Source organism: Xenopus laevis, chromosome 5L, assembly GCF_017654675.1.
Source record: "Xenopus laevis strain J_2021 chromosome 5L, Xenopus_laevis_v10.1, whole genome shotgun sequence".
Taxonomy (NCBI): Eukaryota; Metazoa; Chordata; class Amphibia; order Anura; family Pipidae; genus Xenopus; species Xenopus laevis.
Window position 1 is genome coordinate 10,437,784 of NC_054379.1, and position 19,382 is coordinate 10,457,165.

General features: G+C 38.9%; 1 protein-coding gene across 1 annotated transcript in view; it reads left to right on the forward strand.

Annotated features, from left to right (window-relative positions):
* Window positions 1-19,382, forward strand: part of LOC121393600 (potassium voltage-gated channel subfamily H member 1) — a 185,047-nt gene that overhangs the window by 46,955 nt on the left and 118,710 nt on the right. Inside the window, exon 8 of the mRNA XM_041562519.1 lies at window positions 167-590. Within this exon, the coding sequence (XP_041418453.1) occupies window positions 167-590 (424 nt within the window). The remainder of the gene's footprint in view (window positions 1-166; window positions 591-19,382) is intronic.

Sequence of the window (19,382 nt, forward strand, 5' to 3'; positions counted from 1 at the left end):
TCATAGATAATAAAAAATAATAAAAAACATAATAATGAAAAGCAAGTCATTTGGGCAAACGTTGGCTAGAAATGTATTAAAATATTAGGATAAGATTTCATCTGGCAGCCACTTGCTATTCATCTTTGGTTATATCTTGTTCTAATACTATCATGTGTTGTTGCAGGGCATCAGCAGCCTGTTCAGCTCATTAAAAGTAGTACGACTTCTTCGGCTTGGACGTGTGGCTCGGAAATTGGACCATTACATTGAGTATGGAGCAGCGGTGTTGGTCCTATTGGTGTGTGTTTTTGGGTTGGCGGCACATTGGTTGGCCTGCATCTGGTACAGTATTGGAGCTTATGAGGTCATCAACGAGGGCACTATTAGAACTGAGAGCTGGCTCTTTCAGTTGGGAACATCTATTGGAAGTCCTTATCGCTTCAACTTATCGGGTTCTGGAAAATGGGAAGGTGGGCCAAGCAAGGATTCTGTTTACATCTCATCGTTGTATTTCACCATGACTAGCCTGACGAGTGTTGGATTTGGAAATATTGCACCGACCACCGATGGAGAGAAGATCTTTGCCGTTGCCATGATGATGATTGGATGTAAGTACATATTATATTTACCTTCTTTAACTAGAAACATGACCTATGTATTGTAAAGTGAAACATGCGATGGTGTAACTACAGGGGGTGTAAGGAGTAAAACTGTACATGGGCCAAATCCCTTGGGGCCCACCGGAGCCACTATGAGGTAATCACGGGTGGCAGGCCAGGGACATTTTTCCAGAGGGAGTGGGGCCCCAGATGCAGCTTATTACACCACTGGAAAAATGAGTTGATCACTGAAACAAAATGATAAATTATTGGGCTTGTGTTATTCTAGAAGGTATAAGAAAAACCACAGGGGCGGTTTATCAATTTTGGAATTTGATATTATTTTAACTGAATTGGGGAAAAGGCATGATGGAGTTTTTTTGCGTGATCACAATTTATTTTCTCGGTCTCTAGAAAACCTCAGGTAGGAAAAAATTTATCCATTAAGCCCTAGTCAAGCACAACGAAAATTACATAGTTCCGTTCATTTTTACAATTTTTTTCTGTCAGAAAATCAAATAGCATGAATGTTGAAAATACACATCGTAGTGATTTCTATAGGCCAAGTTTTAGCTGCAATCTTGGCCTATGCAATCTAATTTGAATAGGATTGAGCTGCAAATCTAATCCAATTCGTGTAAACTATTTTTTTCCAAAAGTCCACCAAACGACTCCAAATTGATTGTAGGAGCTTCCCCATAGCCTAAAACACAAATTCAGCAGCTTTTAGATGGCGAATAGTCAAATTCGAAGGACAGTACATGATAAATGTGATTTGTAAGGATCTCTTGAAACTCTGCAAGAAGGTTACAGAGAATGAGCAAGATGGTAATCTGTTGACTAGTGATGGGCGAATAAATTTGCACGGCGCAAATTCACTGTGAATTTCTGCGTTTTCACACTGGCGAATAAATTCGCAAAACTGACAAATTTTTTCGGCAAAGTGAAACAGGACAAATTCGCCCATCACTACTGTTGACTGCTTGCAGCCTGCAGTAATTCAACCAGACAAAGTGAAAACTTCTCACCAACCCACTGACATAGAAATGCTAATGCTTTGTTGACCGTATGGTAGTGCTGAAGGTTGACCAGACCTGGTGATTAGTCATATCATGATGTGCAGTGTAGGATCTCTAAACTAGGATGTAGCATTTCTGATATACCCATAGCTGCAGCTAATCAGCAGATCTGGTCTGATTTGGCGCCCATGTATGGACTCTGAGGTTGAACATTGGATCATTCACCAGGGTCTACAAAGTTCAGATGAGGACTGCATCAACCTGCTAAGTCCTTTTCTAAATTTTTCAACCTCTTTTATTTATATCTGCCTGAGTTTCAGTCAGATATTGGTTGGGCAGGCCTGTAATTGGCCCCATACACTAGCCAATAAGCTACCAACTTTATCTGGAGGAAACTGAGTTGGGAAATGTTATTGGCCCCTGTATGTCCACCTTAACTTTAGTCTTGTGAAGCAGATCAAAAAGACAGAAACACCAGGGAATGGAAATATCCTATAACAATTTCCTTATATCGTGCACATTTTAAAATGTTCAGGACTAAAATATCTGACATATCAGTATCAACGAATAGTGGGTAATATGACATTTAAGTCATTTAGACCAGAATTTATTGAAAGAACTTGATAGAAAAACATTCAAAATGTAATTGATAGATGTGTAAAGAATTGTATAAATGGCCATAAAATTGAGCTAACGTTGAACAGGAAAAGACCAAAAAATGCAAAGTTTTGAAAGATTTCAGTTTTGATGTTATGCGTTGACGATTTCCAGCCCTATTTATTTGGGCTACGGTATACATATTGATACCATTTGTTTTAATATTGTATATTATACTGTATGTACAGTATTCTACTTAGAGTTTACATTTTTTACAAATCTTTTTCCAGAAATGATAAATGCTTTCAAGGTGCAGTGCTAATTTCCTCCTAAAAACCAAGCACCGTGCAGGGAAAACATGCCTGTATAGGGAGTGAGTGGGAACAGGTCTAGTGCGTGGTTGGCAACTAAGCCTACTGGGTTGTGCAGATCTTAAACTCAAAGAAAATTAGCCTTTAAGAAGAATACCTTATTTACTCTACATGACTCCTACATACAATGAGCCTAATCAATGCCCATCTTAGTTAGTCATGCTGCTTAAAATACCAAAAAGTATTTATTTTTTGTGAAATGGTACAAATAAATGTTCCAGGTCCTTTCACTGTGATTGTTTCATTCCATCTTTGCCCACATGCTCTTCTGCTCAGAAACATTTAACTTAAGTGGAGGTTTCTAAGAACCTGAATGGCAGTTTCTGCTTATGTTCCATCATTTATGTGCAGATTCTTGCAACAGCATCTTTCCAAACTGGCAACCTGGCTGGCTAAGTTGCAGAGAAGATTTAGGGGCCCATTTATTAAACCTCAATTTTTTCTCGTTGAGGTTCTTAGGTGGAAAAATAGAATTTTTTGGAGATTTATCATACCCCAAAGCTGCTAAACATCTGAATTCAAAAATACACCATCTCAAACCTGTTGAGGTCATGGACAAGTCAATGGCAGATGTCTCTGAAATTGTTTCTTGACATCATGATCTAAAAGTTGAGTTTTCACAGCAAAAATTTGATAAAACTGAGTTTTATGATCGGTAATATGATACGAATTGATGCTCTATTTTGTTGTGATGTTTTGTTTCTCTGATTCTTTCGAGAAAAATGATTGATAAATTAGTTCAATTTGTGGAAGGGAGTTTGGGCGACTTTGTTTTTATAAAAACTGAGCTAACTGCGAGTTTTAGTAAATCAGCCCCTTAGTGTGAGGTCTTGAACCTGAGAATTAAAAATATGCAAGCTGCTTATACACTTGATGGGACTACATTAGGATAATCCTTGATGGAGAAGAACCTGGGGATACATGAGGAGAATATACTTGGCTGGAGCAAGTCAGTCAAAAGCAACATTGATGGATGTTGATCCCAACTGACCTCTCCAGCAGTAAGAAAAGTGAGTCTTTCAGATAATGGGTGAATAGTGTTCCTATCTTTTTTGTGAGAGTTGAGTGCATAAGGCGGGGTCCCCAACGTTTTTGACCCATGAGCCACATTCAATTGTAAAAAGAGTTGGGGAGCAACACAAGCATGAAAAAAGTCCCCGGGGTGCAAATAAGGGCTTTGATTGGCCATTTGGTAGCTCCTATGTCAGCCTATAGTAGGCTCTGCTTGGCAGAACACCTATTATGCAACCAAACTTTGCTTCCAAGACAAGAATTCAAAAATGAGCTTCTGCTTTGACGCCACTGAGAGCAACATCCAAGGGGTTGGTGAGCATCATTGAGCCACTGGTTGGGGATCACTAGTATAAAGCAAGAAAGCAGAGCTGGTACTGGGGTAACACACCTCACGCAAGCAAAAAAAGTTCATTTTCAGAAGCAAAATAAAAATTTTTTTAACTAAAAATATATTCCTTGGCATTATTCTTAGGCATGTGCATTTACAATACCTTTTATGTTAATATATATTTCCATATTAAACAAATTCCCTCTTGCTGTATAAACTATTACACATGGCAGAGATTTTGCATAAATAAAACACAAATGCAATGAAAAAAGTAACATCAACGGCAATATAAATAAGGGGATTATGTTCCCAAAAGATTGCCAGGCAGCCTTTTGTGCATGCGAATGCTTCTGACGCACTTGATTGTGTTGAAGTTCCATACTGGCGCTCTTTCACGCAAAGCTGCTAATAGATTTTGATGGCTATATTATTGGAGTTGCACGCTTTGTAAACCGGTCAGGGTTGGTGATAGGGTGATCGGCCTCTAACAACAGTGGTAACTAGGCATCTCGCCAGCAGGGGGGACACTGGTTAACAAGAACCACCATGTGCAGAGAGTGCTCGGCCGAACTGAACAGGACATGCAGAAGAATTTCACTGAATTGTCTGTATGTGCACTGGAAAACTAGATTATAGCCTTGAGAGTTATCCACAAGCAAACCCAACGCACAGTGTTCAACTGACCAGTGGCCTACCCTGCTGGATCTCACAACATAAACTGTTTAATTCCCCCCAGTTTTGGACAATTTGGGCAGGGTGATCCTTTAGCACCAGTGCTGGGTTTGCCTTAACTTCATGCTCTCCCCCCATAGGGGGTATTTTCTTATAACCCCTATGACATCTTATGAATACTTCATGTTGGGCAAAGAACACTTTTCAAATGGAATAGTACACGGTCTTGATGTGATTACATGTCTTGGACCCCAAGTTCTTTTGTTGTTCCTTCTTTCCACCTTTACTAATAGTTTTCGCCTTGTTCTTTCTTCTTTTCCCGGTTTTAACAAAGGCCCAGTCTGGATACCCGCATGTTTTAAGGGTTCCTCTGAGGTGTTTCAACTCTTTTGCCTGACCCTCTGTGCTGGTGGGAATCATGTCTGCTCTGTGTTGTAGGGTTCTGATATCCCCCGGTTTGTGATCTAATGGATGATAGGATTCCAATAGCAGGTACTGGTCCGTGTGGGTTGGATTCCTGTAGACCTCTGTTTCCAGCTTTCCACCCTCTCTGACTCTTATCAAGCATTCCACAAAAGTCAGCGTGTTATTTTGCATATCTTCATTTGTAAACTTGATGTTCCAAGTATCTTAACCCAAGTGTCATCCATGTATCTGAACCAATGACTGGGTGTCATTTCTTTGAAAGCACCCAGAGACTTCCTTTCCACTTCCTCCATATAAAGGTTTTCCACAATGGGTGGAACTGGAGATCCCATGCTTGTGCCTGTAGAATTTATCCTTGTACTTTAAATAGCTGGTACTCAAGCATAGGTCCAATTAGGAAAACACTTGGTCTGGGTTAAGTTCTGTTGCCTAGTATATTGTCTTGTAGCAACCATTTTTTCACAGTTTCAACCCCTCTGCAATGGGTATGCATCTAAAAAGGGAAGTAACATCATAGGACACCATAGTTTCTTCTGTGCCCAGTACTAACCTTTGGACTTTGCTTGTAAAATCCTGAGAGTTCTGGATGTGATACTTTGTATTTCCAATCAAAGGGGCTAGGATGTTGGCTAGGTATTTGGCCATGTTGTAGGTCATATTCCAGGGTATATAACCACAAGTATTTTTATACAGGTCATTTTGAATTGAGAAAGCAAATCTGATGATTAGCGAGACGTCTTCAATGAAAAAGAAATTCCAGTTGATTTGACTTACTGTATTACTATACCTGGATGAATTAAGAACTTCAGAGATACTTTTTTAGTAGTGTGTGCCCTTGTGTAATCCTAAATAGAAAACTGTCATTTTAAGTACTAAGGGCCGCCCCCTGGGACCATACGAGTTACGGTGCACACAGACAAACCAAGGGCACACATACATGTTAGGTCATGTGAGCCAATTACTGGACAAAGTCTTTTACTCCCACGCTTCTTCATGTTACAGTCAGAGTTTCTTTATTTCTGGTCAGGTGATCAGGGAACAAAAAAATGGCGGCTCAAGGTAGAAGATGTAAAAGGGCAATATTTACTGTTATCAATATTCCAGTTTGGTAAGATTCTTTAATAGGCCACTTAATATGATCTAAACTGTCTATTGGTTAAGTATTCATTCGGGGGTATAGTTTTCCTTTAATTAACAGTCCAACCAAAATATCCAACCCTTTAAATGGTCTTGGACTGTAACTGCCAGCAGAAGGCTGTAATGAATGGCAGATCAGGTATAGAACAGAAATAAAGCATATCATAAATGAATTCAAATATAAGAATCCCAGACACAGGTATTCAAAATGGGAACAATGGGCCATGGATATAAAAAAGCATAAAACATTTTTCCCTTTTAATATCACCACTCTGGGACATAGAAAGGATAATATTATAATCATGTGCTTTTGTACTAATTAATAAGAACAAATTGTTCTAAATTGATCTTATTCAGACAGATCACCTCGGAAAGCACACTTCCACTTTCATTTGATCAATATCAGTCAATATCAAGAATTGTTTAATTAAATTGAAATTAAAAAAAAAAAATATTTAAAGGGGAAGTTCACCTACTTTTTAAAAGCCCCTTTAAAAAAATATGCTACATTTTTGCCTGTTTTATTTTTAATGGAGGTGCTTACCAGATCAATGGGTCAAATCGATTCAATTGACCTGTCGATCGGACTTGTCGGACCACTTTGAATTGTTACAGAAGGCCTATATTGTTTGTATCGTTGGGAATCCTGCACAGTTTTGATAAATCGTCCTCCTTTGAGGCTCCCATTCCCCCTTTCAAAGCTGCAAATATGTTTCTAGAAAAATATAATGAAGTCAATTATTCACTTATGTCCTATAAAAGCTGTCGGAATGAGGCAAGGCGCGAGTCCTCATCAGTATTCCAAGACCCAACCCTGCTCTTAGCATTATCAATTTTCATTATCAGTTTTCGTTATCAGTTTTCATTATCAGCCTTAATAAAGCTTAATGGCTCAGTCTGATGCATTTTTTTCCTTTGGCATTTGCAATATTCTGAGTTAATGGACTTCAGCATTGATCTGCAGAAGGTTCGTCACTGGAAAGCTTTAGGAATATGCAGTATTTGATGCATAACCACTACAGGTATTGGACCTGTTATCCAGAATGCTCGGGACCTGGGGTTTTTCCGGATAACAGATCTTGCCGTAATTTGGATTTTTATACCTTAAGTCTACTAGAAAATCATGTAAACATTAAATAAACCCAATAGGCTTCCAATAAGGATTAATTATATCTTAGTTGGGATCAAGTACAAGATACTGTTTTATTATTACACAGAAAAAGGAAATCATTTTTAAACATTTGGATTATTTAGATAAAATGGAGTCTATGGGAGACGGGCATTTCGTAATTCGGAGCTCAATGAATACCGGGTTTCCGGATAACGGATCCCATACCATCTCCGCGGGAGCTGGCAGAAACAGTATAGGCAACACGATTGGTGAGCACTGAGGCCTTAGATTTGATTTTATTAACTATTTATAAGGTCTCTATGTTCCTAAGTAGTGATGGGCGAATTGATTCGCCAGGTGCGAATTTGCGCAATTCGGACAGCGAATAAATTAGAAATTTTTTTCGCTATTTTGCGAATTTCGCTGGAAATTCGCAAATTTTTCGTCGAAGCGAAACGGCGCAAATTCGCCTATCACTATTCCTAAGTAGGTTACCTCTGTGTACAGGTGTGTCGTCCATTATCCAGAAAGCTCCACATTATGAAAAGGGCGTCACCTATAGACTCCATTTTAATAAAAAAAAATTTTAAAAATGATATTTGCAATTTCTAGATATTATTGTATGCGATGGGTTTTGTATGATAATCCGAGCATTTCGAGCTTTTCTGACAATGTCACCAAAAATTCTGACTTTTCGGGAGTCAAAACTGAAAAATTCGGATTTTTCGAGCAACAATCCCAAAAAGTTGTGGTTTTTCCCAATCCAATTTTTCTGTAGTTGTTTTTAATGATAAATAAGACCAAATCGTAGATTCTAGTTTGGTTGGACTTTTTATTTAAAATGTAAGAAAAATTCGGATTTTGATAAATAACCCCCTTAATAATAAAATAATTGTTTAGCAGATGAAAAGTATGGAGATCCAAATTACAGAAAGACCCCTTATCCAGAATACCCTAGGTCTATCTATCTATCTATCTATCATCCATCCATCCATCTATCTATCTATCTATCTATCTACTTGGCTATATTTATTAGCATTTTATGGTCGTTTTTTTTAAAGAGTTTCTTGAGATTTTGAGTTTTTCCTGAATATGATACAGATGGGGTGTTGCATTATTGGGATTCCCACTGGAGAGCAATAGCCTTATAATAATGGTTCTTTCATCAATGATCCCCGTTATGGTTCTGTCTGTCATTGCATTGCTCATGTTTTTCTCAATTAGTGCATCATTAGTGCATCATTAGTGCATCTCTCATATCATATCTTATTCTAGGACAGTGTTAGCAATGCCCTGACCTCTCCAGACCTCTTGTCATGCCAACCTTTGCCCCTGATCCACACAAACCCTGTTCATATTGATGCCCATTTTCTTTTGGAAAGAGAGAAAACTTCAACCTACACCAGTAGCAAGTGTCCTATATTATATAGTGAATAAAGTACCCCCTCTTGTAAATTATAAGGATATTTTAAGTTACTGCTGAGTTTCATGACCTTATAAAAACACGAGGCCAAATGGGGTACTTTATTTATTATAATACACAAGTTTCAGTGAGTCATGTGACAGAAATGACATCACAACTCACCTTTTTTAACTGCTGACTTCACTATTCACCGTTTATAACTGATGACATCACTACTCAACGTTTATAACTGATGACATCACTACTCACCGTTTATAACGGATGACATCATTACTCACCATTTATAACGGATGACATCACTATTCACCGTTTATAACTGATGACATCACTACTCACCGTTTATAACGGATGACATCACTACTCACCGTTTATAACTGATGACATCACTACTCACCGTTTATAACTGATGACATCACTACTCACCGTTTATAACTGATGACATCACTACTCATTGTTTATAACTGATGACATCACTACTCACCATTTATAAGTATATAATTTACAAGATATTCATGGCTCTTGTGTATTATATATATATATATATATATATATATCTAGGACTAGTACTATATATTTCAAATTGAAAAAACGTCAAAAAGACCAACCAAAAGTCTAAGTTTTTTTTTGGGGGTCGAATAAGTCTGTATTTGGCCGAAATTGAATTGTACGAATCGAAGGAATATCGGATTTGATCAAATTAGATTCAAAGTTTTTCCCCCCAAAAAACTTTGATTTTTCAAAGTCCACCAATTGACTCCAATTGGGTTCTAGGAGGTCCCCCATAGGCTAAAACAGCAATTTGGCAGGTTTTAGATGGTGAATGGTCGAAGTCAAATTTACATGATGATATTCGAATTCGAATTTTCACATTTTTTGCAAATTCAAATCGAATTCCCTAGTCCACAAAATAGCTCAAAATTAGATTTTTTCTATTCAAAAATTCACCTTGACCTTTGATAAATCTGCCCCTGAGCTTGTGTGCCCGGGTAGTTCAATGTTGTATGAGATTAGTGAGTCAATATGGCAGCCATGCAATCACCAGACTACCTATATAATGGGACAGTATGTCAGTATAGGGATTTTATTTAGTTCCCCAATAGTCACATCTACTGTATATGAATCTCCCACAACTACTACTGAATACAGGTATGGGATCTGTTATCTGGAAACCCATTATCCAGAAAGCTCAGAATTACAGAATTATTGTCTCCCATAGTCTCCATTATAATGAAATAATCCTAATTTTCTCTATAACAAAAAAACAGTATCTTAGTAGTAGTAGTATGGAAAGACCCCTTATCCAGAAAACACCAGGTCCTGAGCATTCTGGATAAGAGGACAACATTTGGCTGTTATCATGATCCTGGGAGCTTCAGTTCAGTATAAATAATGGAAATATGTAACCGATGGCACTAAATAAATGACTTTGCCCTTCAAGGGACCATTAACGGGGCGGTTCAACATTAATTTTTAGTACAGTTATGGGATCCGTTATCCGGAAACCTGTTATCCAGAGAGCTCTGAATTACGGAAAGGCCGTCTCCCATAGACTTTATTTTATCCAAATAATCTAAATTTCTAAAAATGATTTCCTTTTTCTGTGTAATAATAAAACAGTCGCTTGTACTTGATCCCAACTAAGATATAATTAATCCTTATTGGAGGCAAAACCAGCCTATTGGGTTTATTTCATGTTTACATGATTTTCTAGAAGTATGAACATCCAAATTATGGAAAGATCTGTTATCCAGAAGTCCCCAAGTCCAGAGTATTATGCATAATAGCAACGTCTAAACAACTTTTCAATTGGCCTTCATTTTTTTTTTTTTTTTTTTTTTTTAGTTTTTCAATCATTTGTCTTCTTCTGACTGTTTCCAGCTTTTAAATGGGTGTCACTGACCCCATCTGAAAAACAAATGCTTTGGAAGGCTACAAATGTATTGTTATTGCTACTTTTGTTACTCATCTTTCTATTCAGGACTCTCCTATTCATATTCCAGTCTCTTATTCCTATCAATGCAAGGTTGCTAGGGTCATTTGGACCCTAGCAACCAGATTGCTGAAATTGCAAACTGGAGAGCTGCTGAATAAAAATCTAAATAACTAAAGAACCAAAAATAATAAAAATGAAGACCAATTTTGGAAAAATGCAATAATAAATAAGCGCAAAAAACCTGAGCAGATTTGATCTGAGTTTGAGGCCAAAAATATTGAGATAAATTCTGACTTTGATAAAAAAAAATCTGGCATCTCAGACCTGTCGAGGTTGCATATAAGTCAATAGGAGAAGTCCCAATGTTTTTTTGATGTGTGCTGGGTTTCAGTAATACCTCAAAGTTTTCTGAGTTTTCGGGTGAAAATTACAAAAAAATCCTGAAATTCGTTAAAAACAGATGGAAAAATCTGAAAAAAATGTCAAAGTCGGTTTTTTTCCACTAAGAGAATTTTCAGGAAAATGTAATGATAAATAAGCGTAAAAAAATCGAGTGGATTTGATCGGAGTTTGTAGCAGAAAATACCCCCCTTAGGGGGGTTATTTACTAAACTCCGAATGCAAAAATCACGACAATTTCGTGATTTTTTTAAATAAAATCATTCTTTTAAAAAATCACACATTTTTCAGAATTTATTAAACCCCGGGGATGGAAAAGTCAGAATCAGAAAATGCGGCATCTCAGACCTGTCGAGGTTGTATATAAGTCAATGGGAGAAGTCCCAATGATTTTATTTTGTGCGAGGGGTTTCGTGCAATAACCAAAGTTTTCAGGTGAAAAATCTGAAAAAATCGTGAAAATCGGATGACAAATCCGAATAAATCATGAAAATCAGATTTTTTCCCGCAAAGCAAATTTTTCGGGAAAATGTGATAATAAATAAGTGCAAAAAACCCAAGCGGATGTGATTGGAGTTTTTAGCAGAAAATATTGAGATAAATTCAGACTTTGATAAATAACCCCCTAACTGTGAGCGTTACACTAAAAAGCACGTAGATCAGCAGAATTTCTCTTTTTGATGGGGACGAGAGCTCTTCATTAATCTTTCAGCTCTTTCATGACAAACTCAGTGGAGCAGATAACATTTCTCATCTCAGAAGATCTGGTTTGAGATAAAATAAGTGGACACATCATTTAGCCTGAAATGGTGGACAATCATTTATTCATTGTGATTATTTATTTATCGGCAGTTCTGCACAAACTGTCATCATAATATAAAACAGGAGGAAATGTGTCCAAACGGGGGACTTTTCTTAAGGGGAAACTGTCCCACTTTCGTTTCTTGTCTACTGTCAATAAGTGAGGCTCAATCACATGATCCTTAATCCTCTTTATGAATTGAAATTGTTTCATAAAGCATCTAGAACCTCTGTTTTATAATGGTGGAACCCCATTTTTATAAGGGTGGAATCTCACCCATAAAGCAGAGCAGAATCGCTGTAGTAAATTCAGATAGAATCATCAATCGCCATTTAGAAAGACAAAGAATCACAGCCTAAAACCAACACAGAACAGTTTATTTGTAGTGATGGGCGAATTTATTCGCCAGGCGCGAATTCGCGGCGAATTTGCACGATTCGCCGCCAGCGAATAAATTCGCAAAACCCTCGCAGAAAACATTTTTCCGAAAAAACGGGCACCAGCGTCAAAAACGAGACGCCGGTGCGATTTTGCGAATTTTTCACCGTTTCGCGAATTTCACGAATTTTTCGGCAAAGCGAAACGGCGCAAGTTCGCCCATCACTATTTATTTGTAAAAGAAATTTAGCAGTTTTATAAAACTGCCTTAAAGCTAATGCCATGTTTATTACCCACAATGCAGTTCCCACCACCCACCCAGAATTCCAGCATCATGTCGGGCTTTTGCCAAGTTGTTCTGCATGTTATTTCCCTAATTTTTCTATTGGGATGGTGACACTTCCATAATAGCATTAGCATCTCAATCACATGGTTCAAGTCAGTTCAAGTCACTTCCCCACATTCACAACACTCTAATTATGAGAGTGGCACGTTGGCATCCCCCTCCTGCCTTATACCCATCTCCTAACTTGTGTGTCATTCGAGGCACAATTTAGGGCACGTCGGTGAGCCCAGGCTGCAGTGGTGCCCTGTAGTTAGTACCTTCCCTATAGCAGATGCTAAGAACATACAGGTAGCTTCCCTGCACAGCAGATTTGCTGGAGATTTGCTGGAGTGACCCAACAGCCCCAAACAGAGTTTCAAAGCTGGTACATACTCTATAAAATGTGTCCCACTGAGACACATTCAGTTACATTGAGAAGGAAACACCGCAGCCTGCCAGAAAGCATTTCACAAGTCACATGACCAGGGGCAGCTGGGAAATTGACAATATGTCTAGCCCCATGTCAGATTTCAAAATTGAATATAAAAAAATCTGTTTGCTCTTTTGAGTAATGGATTTCAGTCCAGAATTCTGCTGAAGCAGCACTATTAACTGATTCCTGATGACAGTATCCCTTTAAAGCTCTTTTTGCTACTCTAGGCCTTATTTACTAAACCCCACAGAAAAATTCCTAAGGGGGTTGCAAATTGCACCCATGGGATTTCTGGTACGACCTGCACTCTGCGCCTCTCACCAGACAAATATCAGGCGGTTTTATGGAATTTCTCTCCCTCCTTCATGTCTAGTAAATGAACCCTCATCTGTGTATGAAGCTCTGTCTTGTCTCCAGATGAGTTTCAGGTGCAGCCAGAACAAACCTGTTGTGATTTTAACCTCATGGAAGCCGTTAAACTGCACGAGTTGCTCCGTTAGAGCTGCCATGTGTAATCAGGAGATGCTTCTCTAATGCACAAAGACAAGTCCTGCGATGAATACTGTCAGGACTACTCACCATAGGAGCTCGCTATTGTTATCTTCTCTAATGGCATTGCAAAACATGGGAGATGGGGACAAGTCATTCCACGTGATCTTGGCTAAAGGGCGTTCCTTGTGACAACTGTGTCAATGAGATTTGCTTATAGTTACCTGACACACAATAATATTTTAAGGAATTTTGATGAGTTGTCTTTGAAGGCTAATGCAAACTATGCATGAATTGCAGGTTATTGTAAAGACCATTTACTTTACCATGATCTTGTCTGATCCAGATGTCTCTTTACTTGTTCTTGGGCGGATTTCAGCCAAATGTTCAATTGGTAACCCACCAGCACACCCTGGCCTCTCAGAAAAAGTCGGACCAGTGCACGGTAAGAGGGATCAGCACCCTCCAAAATTCAACAGGAAAAAGAAAAATGACCGGCACTCAGGACTCCATGCAAGGCTCATACCCCCGAAACATTACATTTCAATAAAAACGCAGGGTTTGTCCCGCTTGTATGGAGTCCTGAGTGCTGGTTATTTTTCTTTTTCCGGGTGTCAGTCAAACAAATATATGTATTACATTTTATTATTACATGGAATGCACAGAGTAGAGCAACCAGCAGATACAAACCCATTGTGACATCACTGGTAACCTTCAGGGGTGACTTCTGAAGCTTTGCTATTGGGTCATGTAGTTTTCAGTACTGTCATCAGAAGCAACCAACCCAATGACCAGCCATAATGCTACAGGATGTATATAGGCATGTAGAGTGTAAATAATACTCGTCTGCAGGAGGTTTATCATTAGATTTTGGTTATTATTTCCTAGTGCAGTGAGACAAGGCTTCCCTCACCCTCCTTCATCTCATCACTGTAAGTGCCAGGCTCAGGCTGCTCTTCTTATTTACAGCCGCTGATAATCTGATTTTCTATCCAAACCCAAGTACTTTATGTTAGAGCTTAAAATAACAAAGAAAAACTGACCAGAGCTACAAATTTCTACAAAGTAGAGTAAGGAACAGTGATCTCTCTGCAGTAAAACCCACATACGACTAATGGGAAAGTAAGAGATTCCATGATGCTGTATTTCTTTTTGGCGATGATTTATATACAATGGTTCCTGCCCCAACACATTTTTTCTTTTTCTCAGCAATCGCTTCTATCCATGCACCCCTCTGAGACATGGAACATATTCTCTTACTCCTATGGCCAACAATGCATTTGGAAAACCCCTTATCCAGAAAGCTCTGAATTCTGGAAGGCCATCTCCAATAGACTGAATTTTAAACAAATAATTCACATTTTTTAAAATACGATTTCCATTTTCTCTTTAATAATAAAACAGTACATTGTTTTTGATCCCAACTAAGGCAAATACATTCTATTGGGTTTAATTAATGTTTATATTATTTTTAGTAGACTTCAGCTATGGTAATCCAAAATCCTGATAACCCCAGGTCCAAAGCATACTGGTCTCATACTTGTACTAAACTACAGCACAAATGATTCAGGCTTTCAAAGTTATCCACAGTCCCATCTGCTGATCTTGTTCGGCCATCTTTTGAGTGTCAGTGGCACTGCACATGCTCAGTGAGCTCTGGGCTCCTGTTGAAAAGTTCAGCTTAAGGGTTGTCAGAAGTTTTCCAAACATTAGCAAAAAAGTGATGTTGCATCTGCCTTAAAAGTTGTTGGCACTGGGCTGAAATGAATCAATCCTAAAGTAGAATCCACTGGTTTCTATGTGTCCACAGTCTTTCATAATATACATATACAGTATATTGTAAGTCAGTCCCTAAGCTAATGTAAGTGTGACAGCAGCCCAGAGCATGTACAGTGAATCAGCAGAAGAGAAGCTACTGGACCATCTTTGGAGGAACAGATGCTTAATGCTGTGGTGGCTTTGAAGGAGTGTAGAAGCCTAAATCATGAGGTGGAGCACTTCTAGACCCATCATTTCAAATGAAAAAAGGAAAGACCCTCCAATAGCATTGTATTTGGGAGCCACACAGCTGAGTGTTCCCTATGTTTTCCCATGACCAGCCATGACCTTCATTGGGAGACGCTGCCTACATACAAGAAGTACCACTGCCTATTAAAGGCTTTACCTAAATACCCCTCATTCTGCTTGTAAATGAACCAATAACTGCAAAATACCTAGATGAGCAAAATAACTATATTGTAAGCTATGTCTACTTACCCACATAATATAAATGAAAGAGTAAAGGCAAAGTAGCAAGAACTAAGAACCTTGAATAGTTACTTTATAGTCTCTATAAAGTCCACCCAATGAACCCTTTATGAAGTCCATTGTATATAGTGCAATGCAAACACTATGACAAGGTTCCTCTAATACAACTGCTGTCAATGATATTGTATAACGTGCCACTAAAGCAGCATCCCTGGCTCATTGTATGAAGACGATGTGATGGTACCATATGGGCCAGCAGAGCGGGCAGACAGCGGACATCTGTGGGTGGATTAGCAGTGCCTCTCAGTGTATAGACATTTTATATTTACAGGGAAAATATGATCGTGTGTTTTAGTATTTCTCCAACGCTGCCGTCTGCTCCTGAATTATGGCTCCGGCAGTAGAACACACTGACAGAATAATAACCCACTGCACAGAGACACATTTTTAGTCCAGTCAAACTTTTCCCTGATTTTCTTTCTATTCCTGAATCCTAAATGATTTAAATGAAGTTTGTGAGGGTCTGAATTAGATGTTAGTGATTGTATTAAAAGAAGGGACGCGAATATGCACACCCCAATGTTTTAATTGTTCACTCATTCTTGCCAGGGCTGGAGAAATCACAACCTATGGTGGAGTATTGCTATTTACTGGTCCTCCACAGGTATGGCTGTCCTACTCGTGGCCTGGTAATGGATGGATATAGTCACGTTTTACAAATGCACTTAATATTCTGTATCCTTATCCTATAACAGCAGTCCAGTCTTGCTTTGGGGCAGAGATTAGAATTTCACAGGGTAGTCATTGTTCCCCCAGCTCAAGGCATGAGAGGGGTCATTTACAATAACAAACTTGCAACTTGCACCAGGCAGACAGCCCTGTCCTTGCGGGATGCCATAGTGCAGGTGGTAATACTGGGCTCCTTTGCATCCATTCCTCACCCCTGCTCTATCTAACAGAGACAATGCTGTTTTTATATGAAAAGCACAAGTTCTTCAGAAGCCATGATGGCAGGGTGAGGTTCAAAGTGGTGGAAAAAATATGATGGCTTGCACTTGCTCCTTTGGCCTTTGCACTTTGCATCAGTGGCGAAACAGACACAAAGAACAATATGTTTTGGAGGTTGCCAAAGGTTGGACACACTTCCCAGCTTGATACATTCTTCTGCCTACAGAGCAGTAGAGGTCTTACCCACAAGTCAGCAGCTCCACTGCTCCAAGACCTGTAGATGTTAGTGTATGGGGTCTAATGCTTCCCTTAGAGCAGAGGTAGAATCAAGCATTCATACTTGAACTTGAGCAGAATGCGTTCATTTTTGCTGCCCTACCTCATTGCTTAATGTGTTGCGTGATGGCTACTGGTTCTCTACATTGTGTACACAACAGGCTGTTGCTTGTGATATGTGTGTGTCACCATTTCAATGGATTGCATTTGCATGCAGGATTCTCCCATGAGAGTTCTCTGTGCTTCTTTACGTGTCTGCAGGTCTGTCTTGGCTTGTGAGTAACATGGTGCTCCTCAACTCCATGGATGTTGCTCTCAGTTGCCTCAAAGCAGGTGCTTATTTTTGAATTCCAGGCTTGGAGGCAAGTTTTGGTTGCATAAAAAACCAGGTGTGTTGCCAAAGAGAGACTCCTGTAGGCTGCCAGTCCACCAAATAGCCAATCACAGCCCTTGGAACTTTTTCATGCTTGTGTTGCTCTACAGCTTTCTTCACATTTGAATGTGGCTCACGGGTAAAAAAAAGTTGGGGACCTTTGTTCTAGGGCAGGAGTGCACATACTTTACTAATGCGAGGTCTACTTTTAGTGATATTGTCCCATTATGATCTACATCTATAAAAACATTGTTAGCATTCTGTTCCAAGGAAAATATTACTTAAAAAACATTATAAATATTATTATTATTTACAGTGTAATGGGAAAATGTATATTGCTATATTTAACAAACACCTATTTCTTATGTGACCGTAACATTATAATTATCTAAATGAAGAGCATGAAGCAGGAGGGTGATTTAGACAAGCTGTTTGCTGACTGTTATGTTTTGGGTAGCCGAGGATGAGGAGAGTATAAGTGCTTTATTAGCAGGCTCATGCAGGCATTACACAACAGTAACTTTCACTTTTAAGCTGTCAGGAAGTATGCACAGTATAAGTCTGGGCACAGTGACATCTATAGGCCATTTGTATGAACACCACACTAACAGTGTCTTGAGATCTACTGATCACCAGCTAAAGGTCTACTGGTAAATCCCAATATACCTTTTGGGCACCCCTGTTCTAGGGGATTAAACCCATTCCTTTATCTCCAAGTGTGGAAGACAATCAGTCCATGTTGTGCTGCTGGTCATTTTATAGTCATCTAAGCTCTGAAGTTCAACACACTTGGGCTTCTGGCAAACCCATCACAACCTATCATTAAGCTCCAATCTACTAAAGGTAGAATAACGAAAGCAATACTCTATAGTATAGTTTGCACTGGGGACAATTTGACAATGGGGAGATAAATAACGAGCACATTTCAGAATACAGATGTTAGTGATGTCGACTTCATGTAATAATACCAGGGTCTGAATAATTAAGCTCTGACTTATTTAATCAGCTGAACAGCAACATAAACACATTCTAAGCAGTTACACTTGAGCTTGTAAAGACAATTGGTTCTGTTGTGGTCACTGTGCCCAGGCTGATATACTGCCTGTAAACATTGTTTTTCTGATTGCGTGCAATGGCCTCTAAAGGGAATGACGTATTCTTTCATTACTGGAATTGCTCTCTTCTAGCTATTATTTAGAGTGGTCTCATTAGCATAATATTGACTTCATTCCGCTCAGTTCTTATTTAAATTCCATTCATTCCTCTAAATCAGTATTTCATTGGGTCAAAATTAGCCTCTGAATCAATGCACCCCTTGATATAGTCTCGCCTATTGTTTTGGCACCCCAAATCACCCTTACTTCTTTGATTGCTGCCAATGGAAACCACATAAAAACTCCAGCATGTCTTCTATTATACTTGGCATGCCAATAGAGTAACGTCACATGCAGTTTGCTCAAGAGTAGCAATCCCTGTAACTCAAAGTAAAAATTCCGGCGCCGTTTTGCGAATTTTTCGCAGTTTTGCAAATTTCGCACATTTTTTGGCGAAGCAAAACGGCGCAAATTCGCCCATCACTACTAAAGAACTAATTGAGCATTGGATACAGTTATTCTATTTTGTTTATTCCTGGATACAATATTATTTTCCTTATGTTTCTCCCTGGGACTGTAGCAGTAGCTCAGCAGACCAACATTTCACATTGTTCATTGTGTCTACCCCGCACTTGTGTTGACATTTTGTTTTGAGATTGCTCTTGTTTGGCTTTTTTCTCTTATCATTGCATATTCTCTCCAGACTCTCACAGACACAGCTTCATACTTCACAGCCAAAGAGATGCTTTAACTTCTTCCCTTTCAGCTCTTTCTTGCTTCATTGCTTGGAGCTTCTTTTGATGTCACACAAGACTGAACTGGACACTTAGGGACATACTGTATGTTAGCATTCTATATTTACTTTAGTAATTTGTGTTTATAAGCGGACCTGACTGCAGGTAGCACATTCTGTTTCATAGTTGCCAACAGTTGAAAATCATTTTCAAGGATAAGTCTACTTCAGTGGCCTTTGCTCCATACAAGGCCACACCAACCATACAGGACA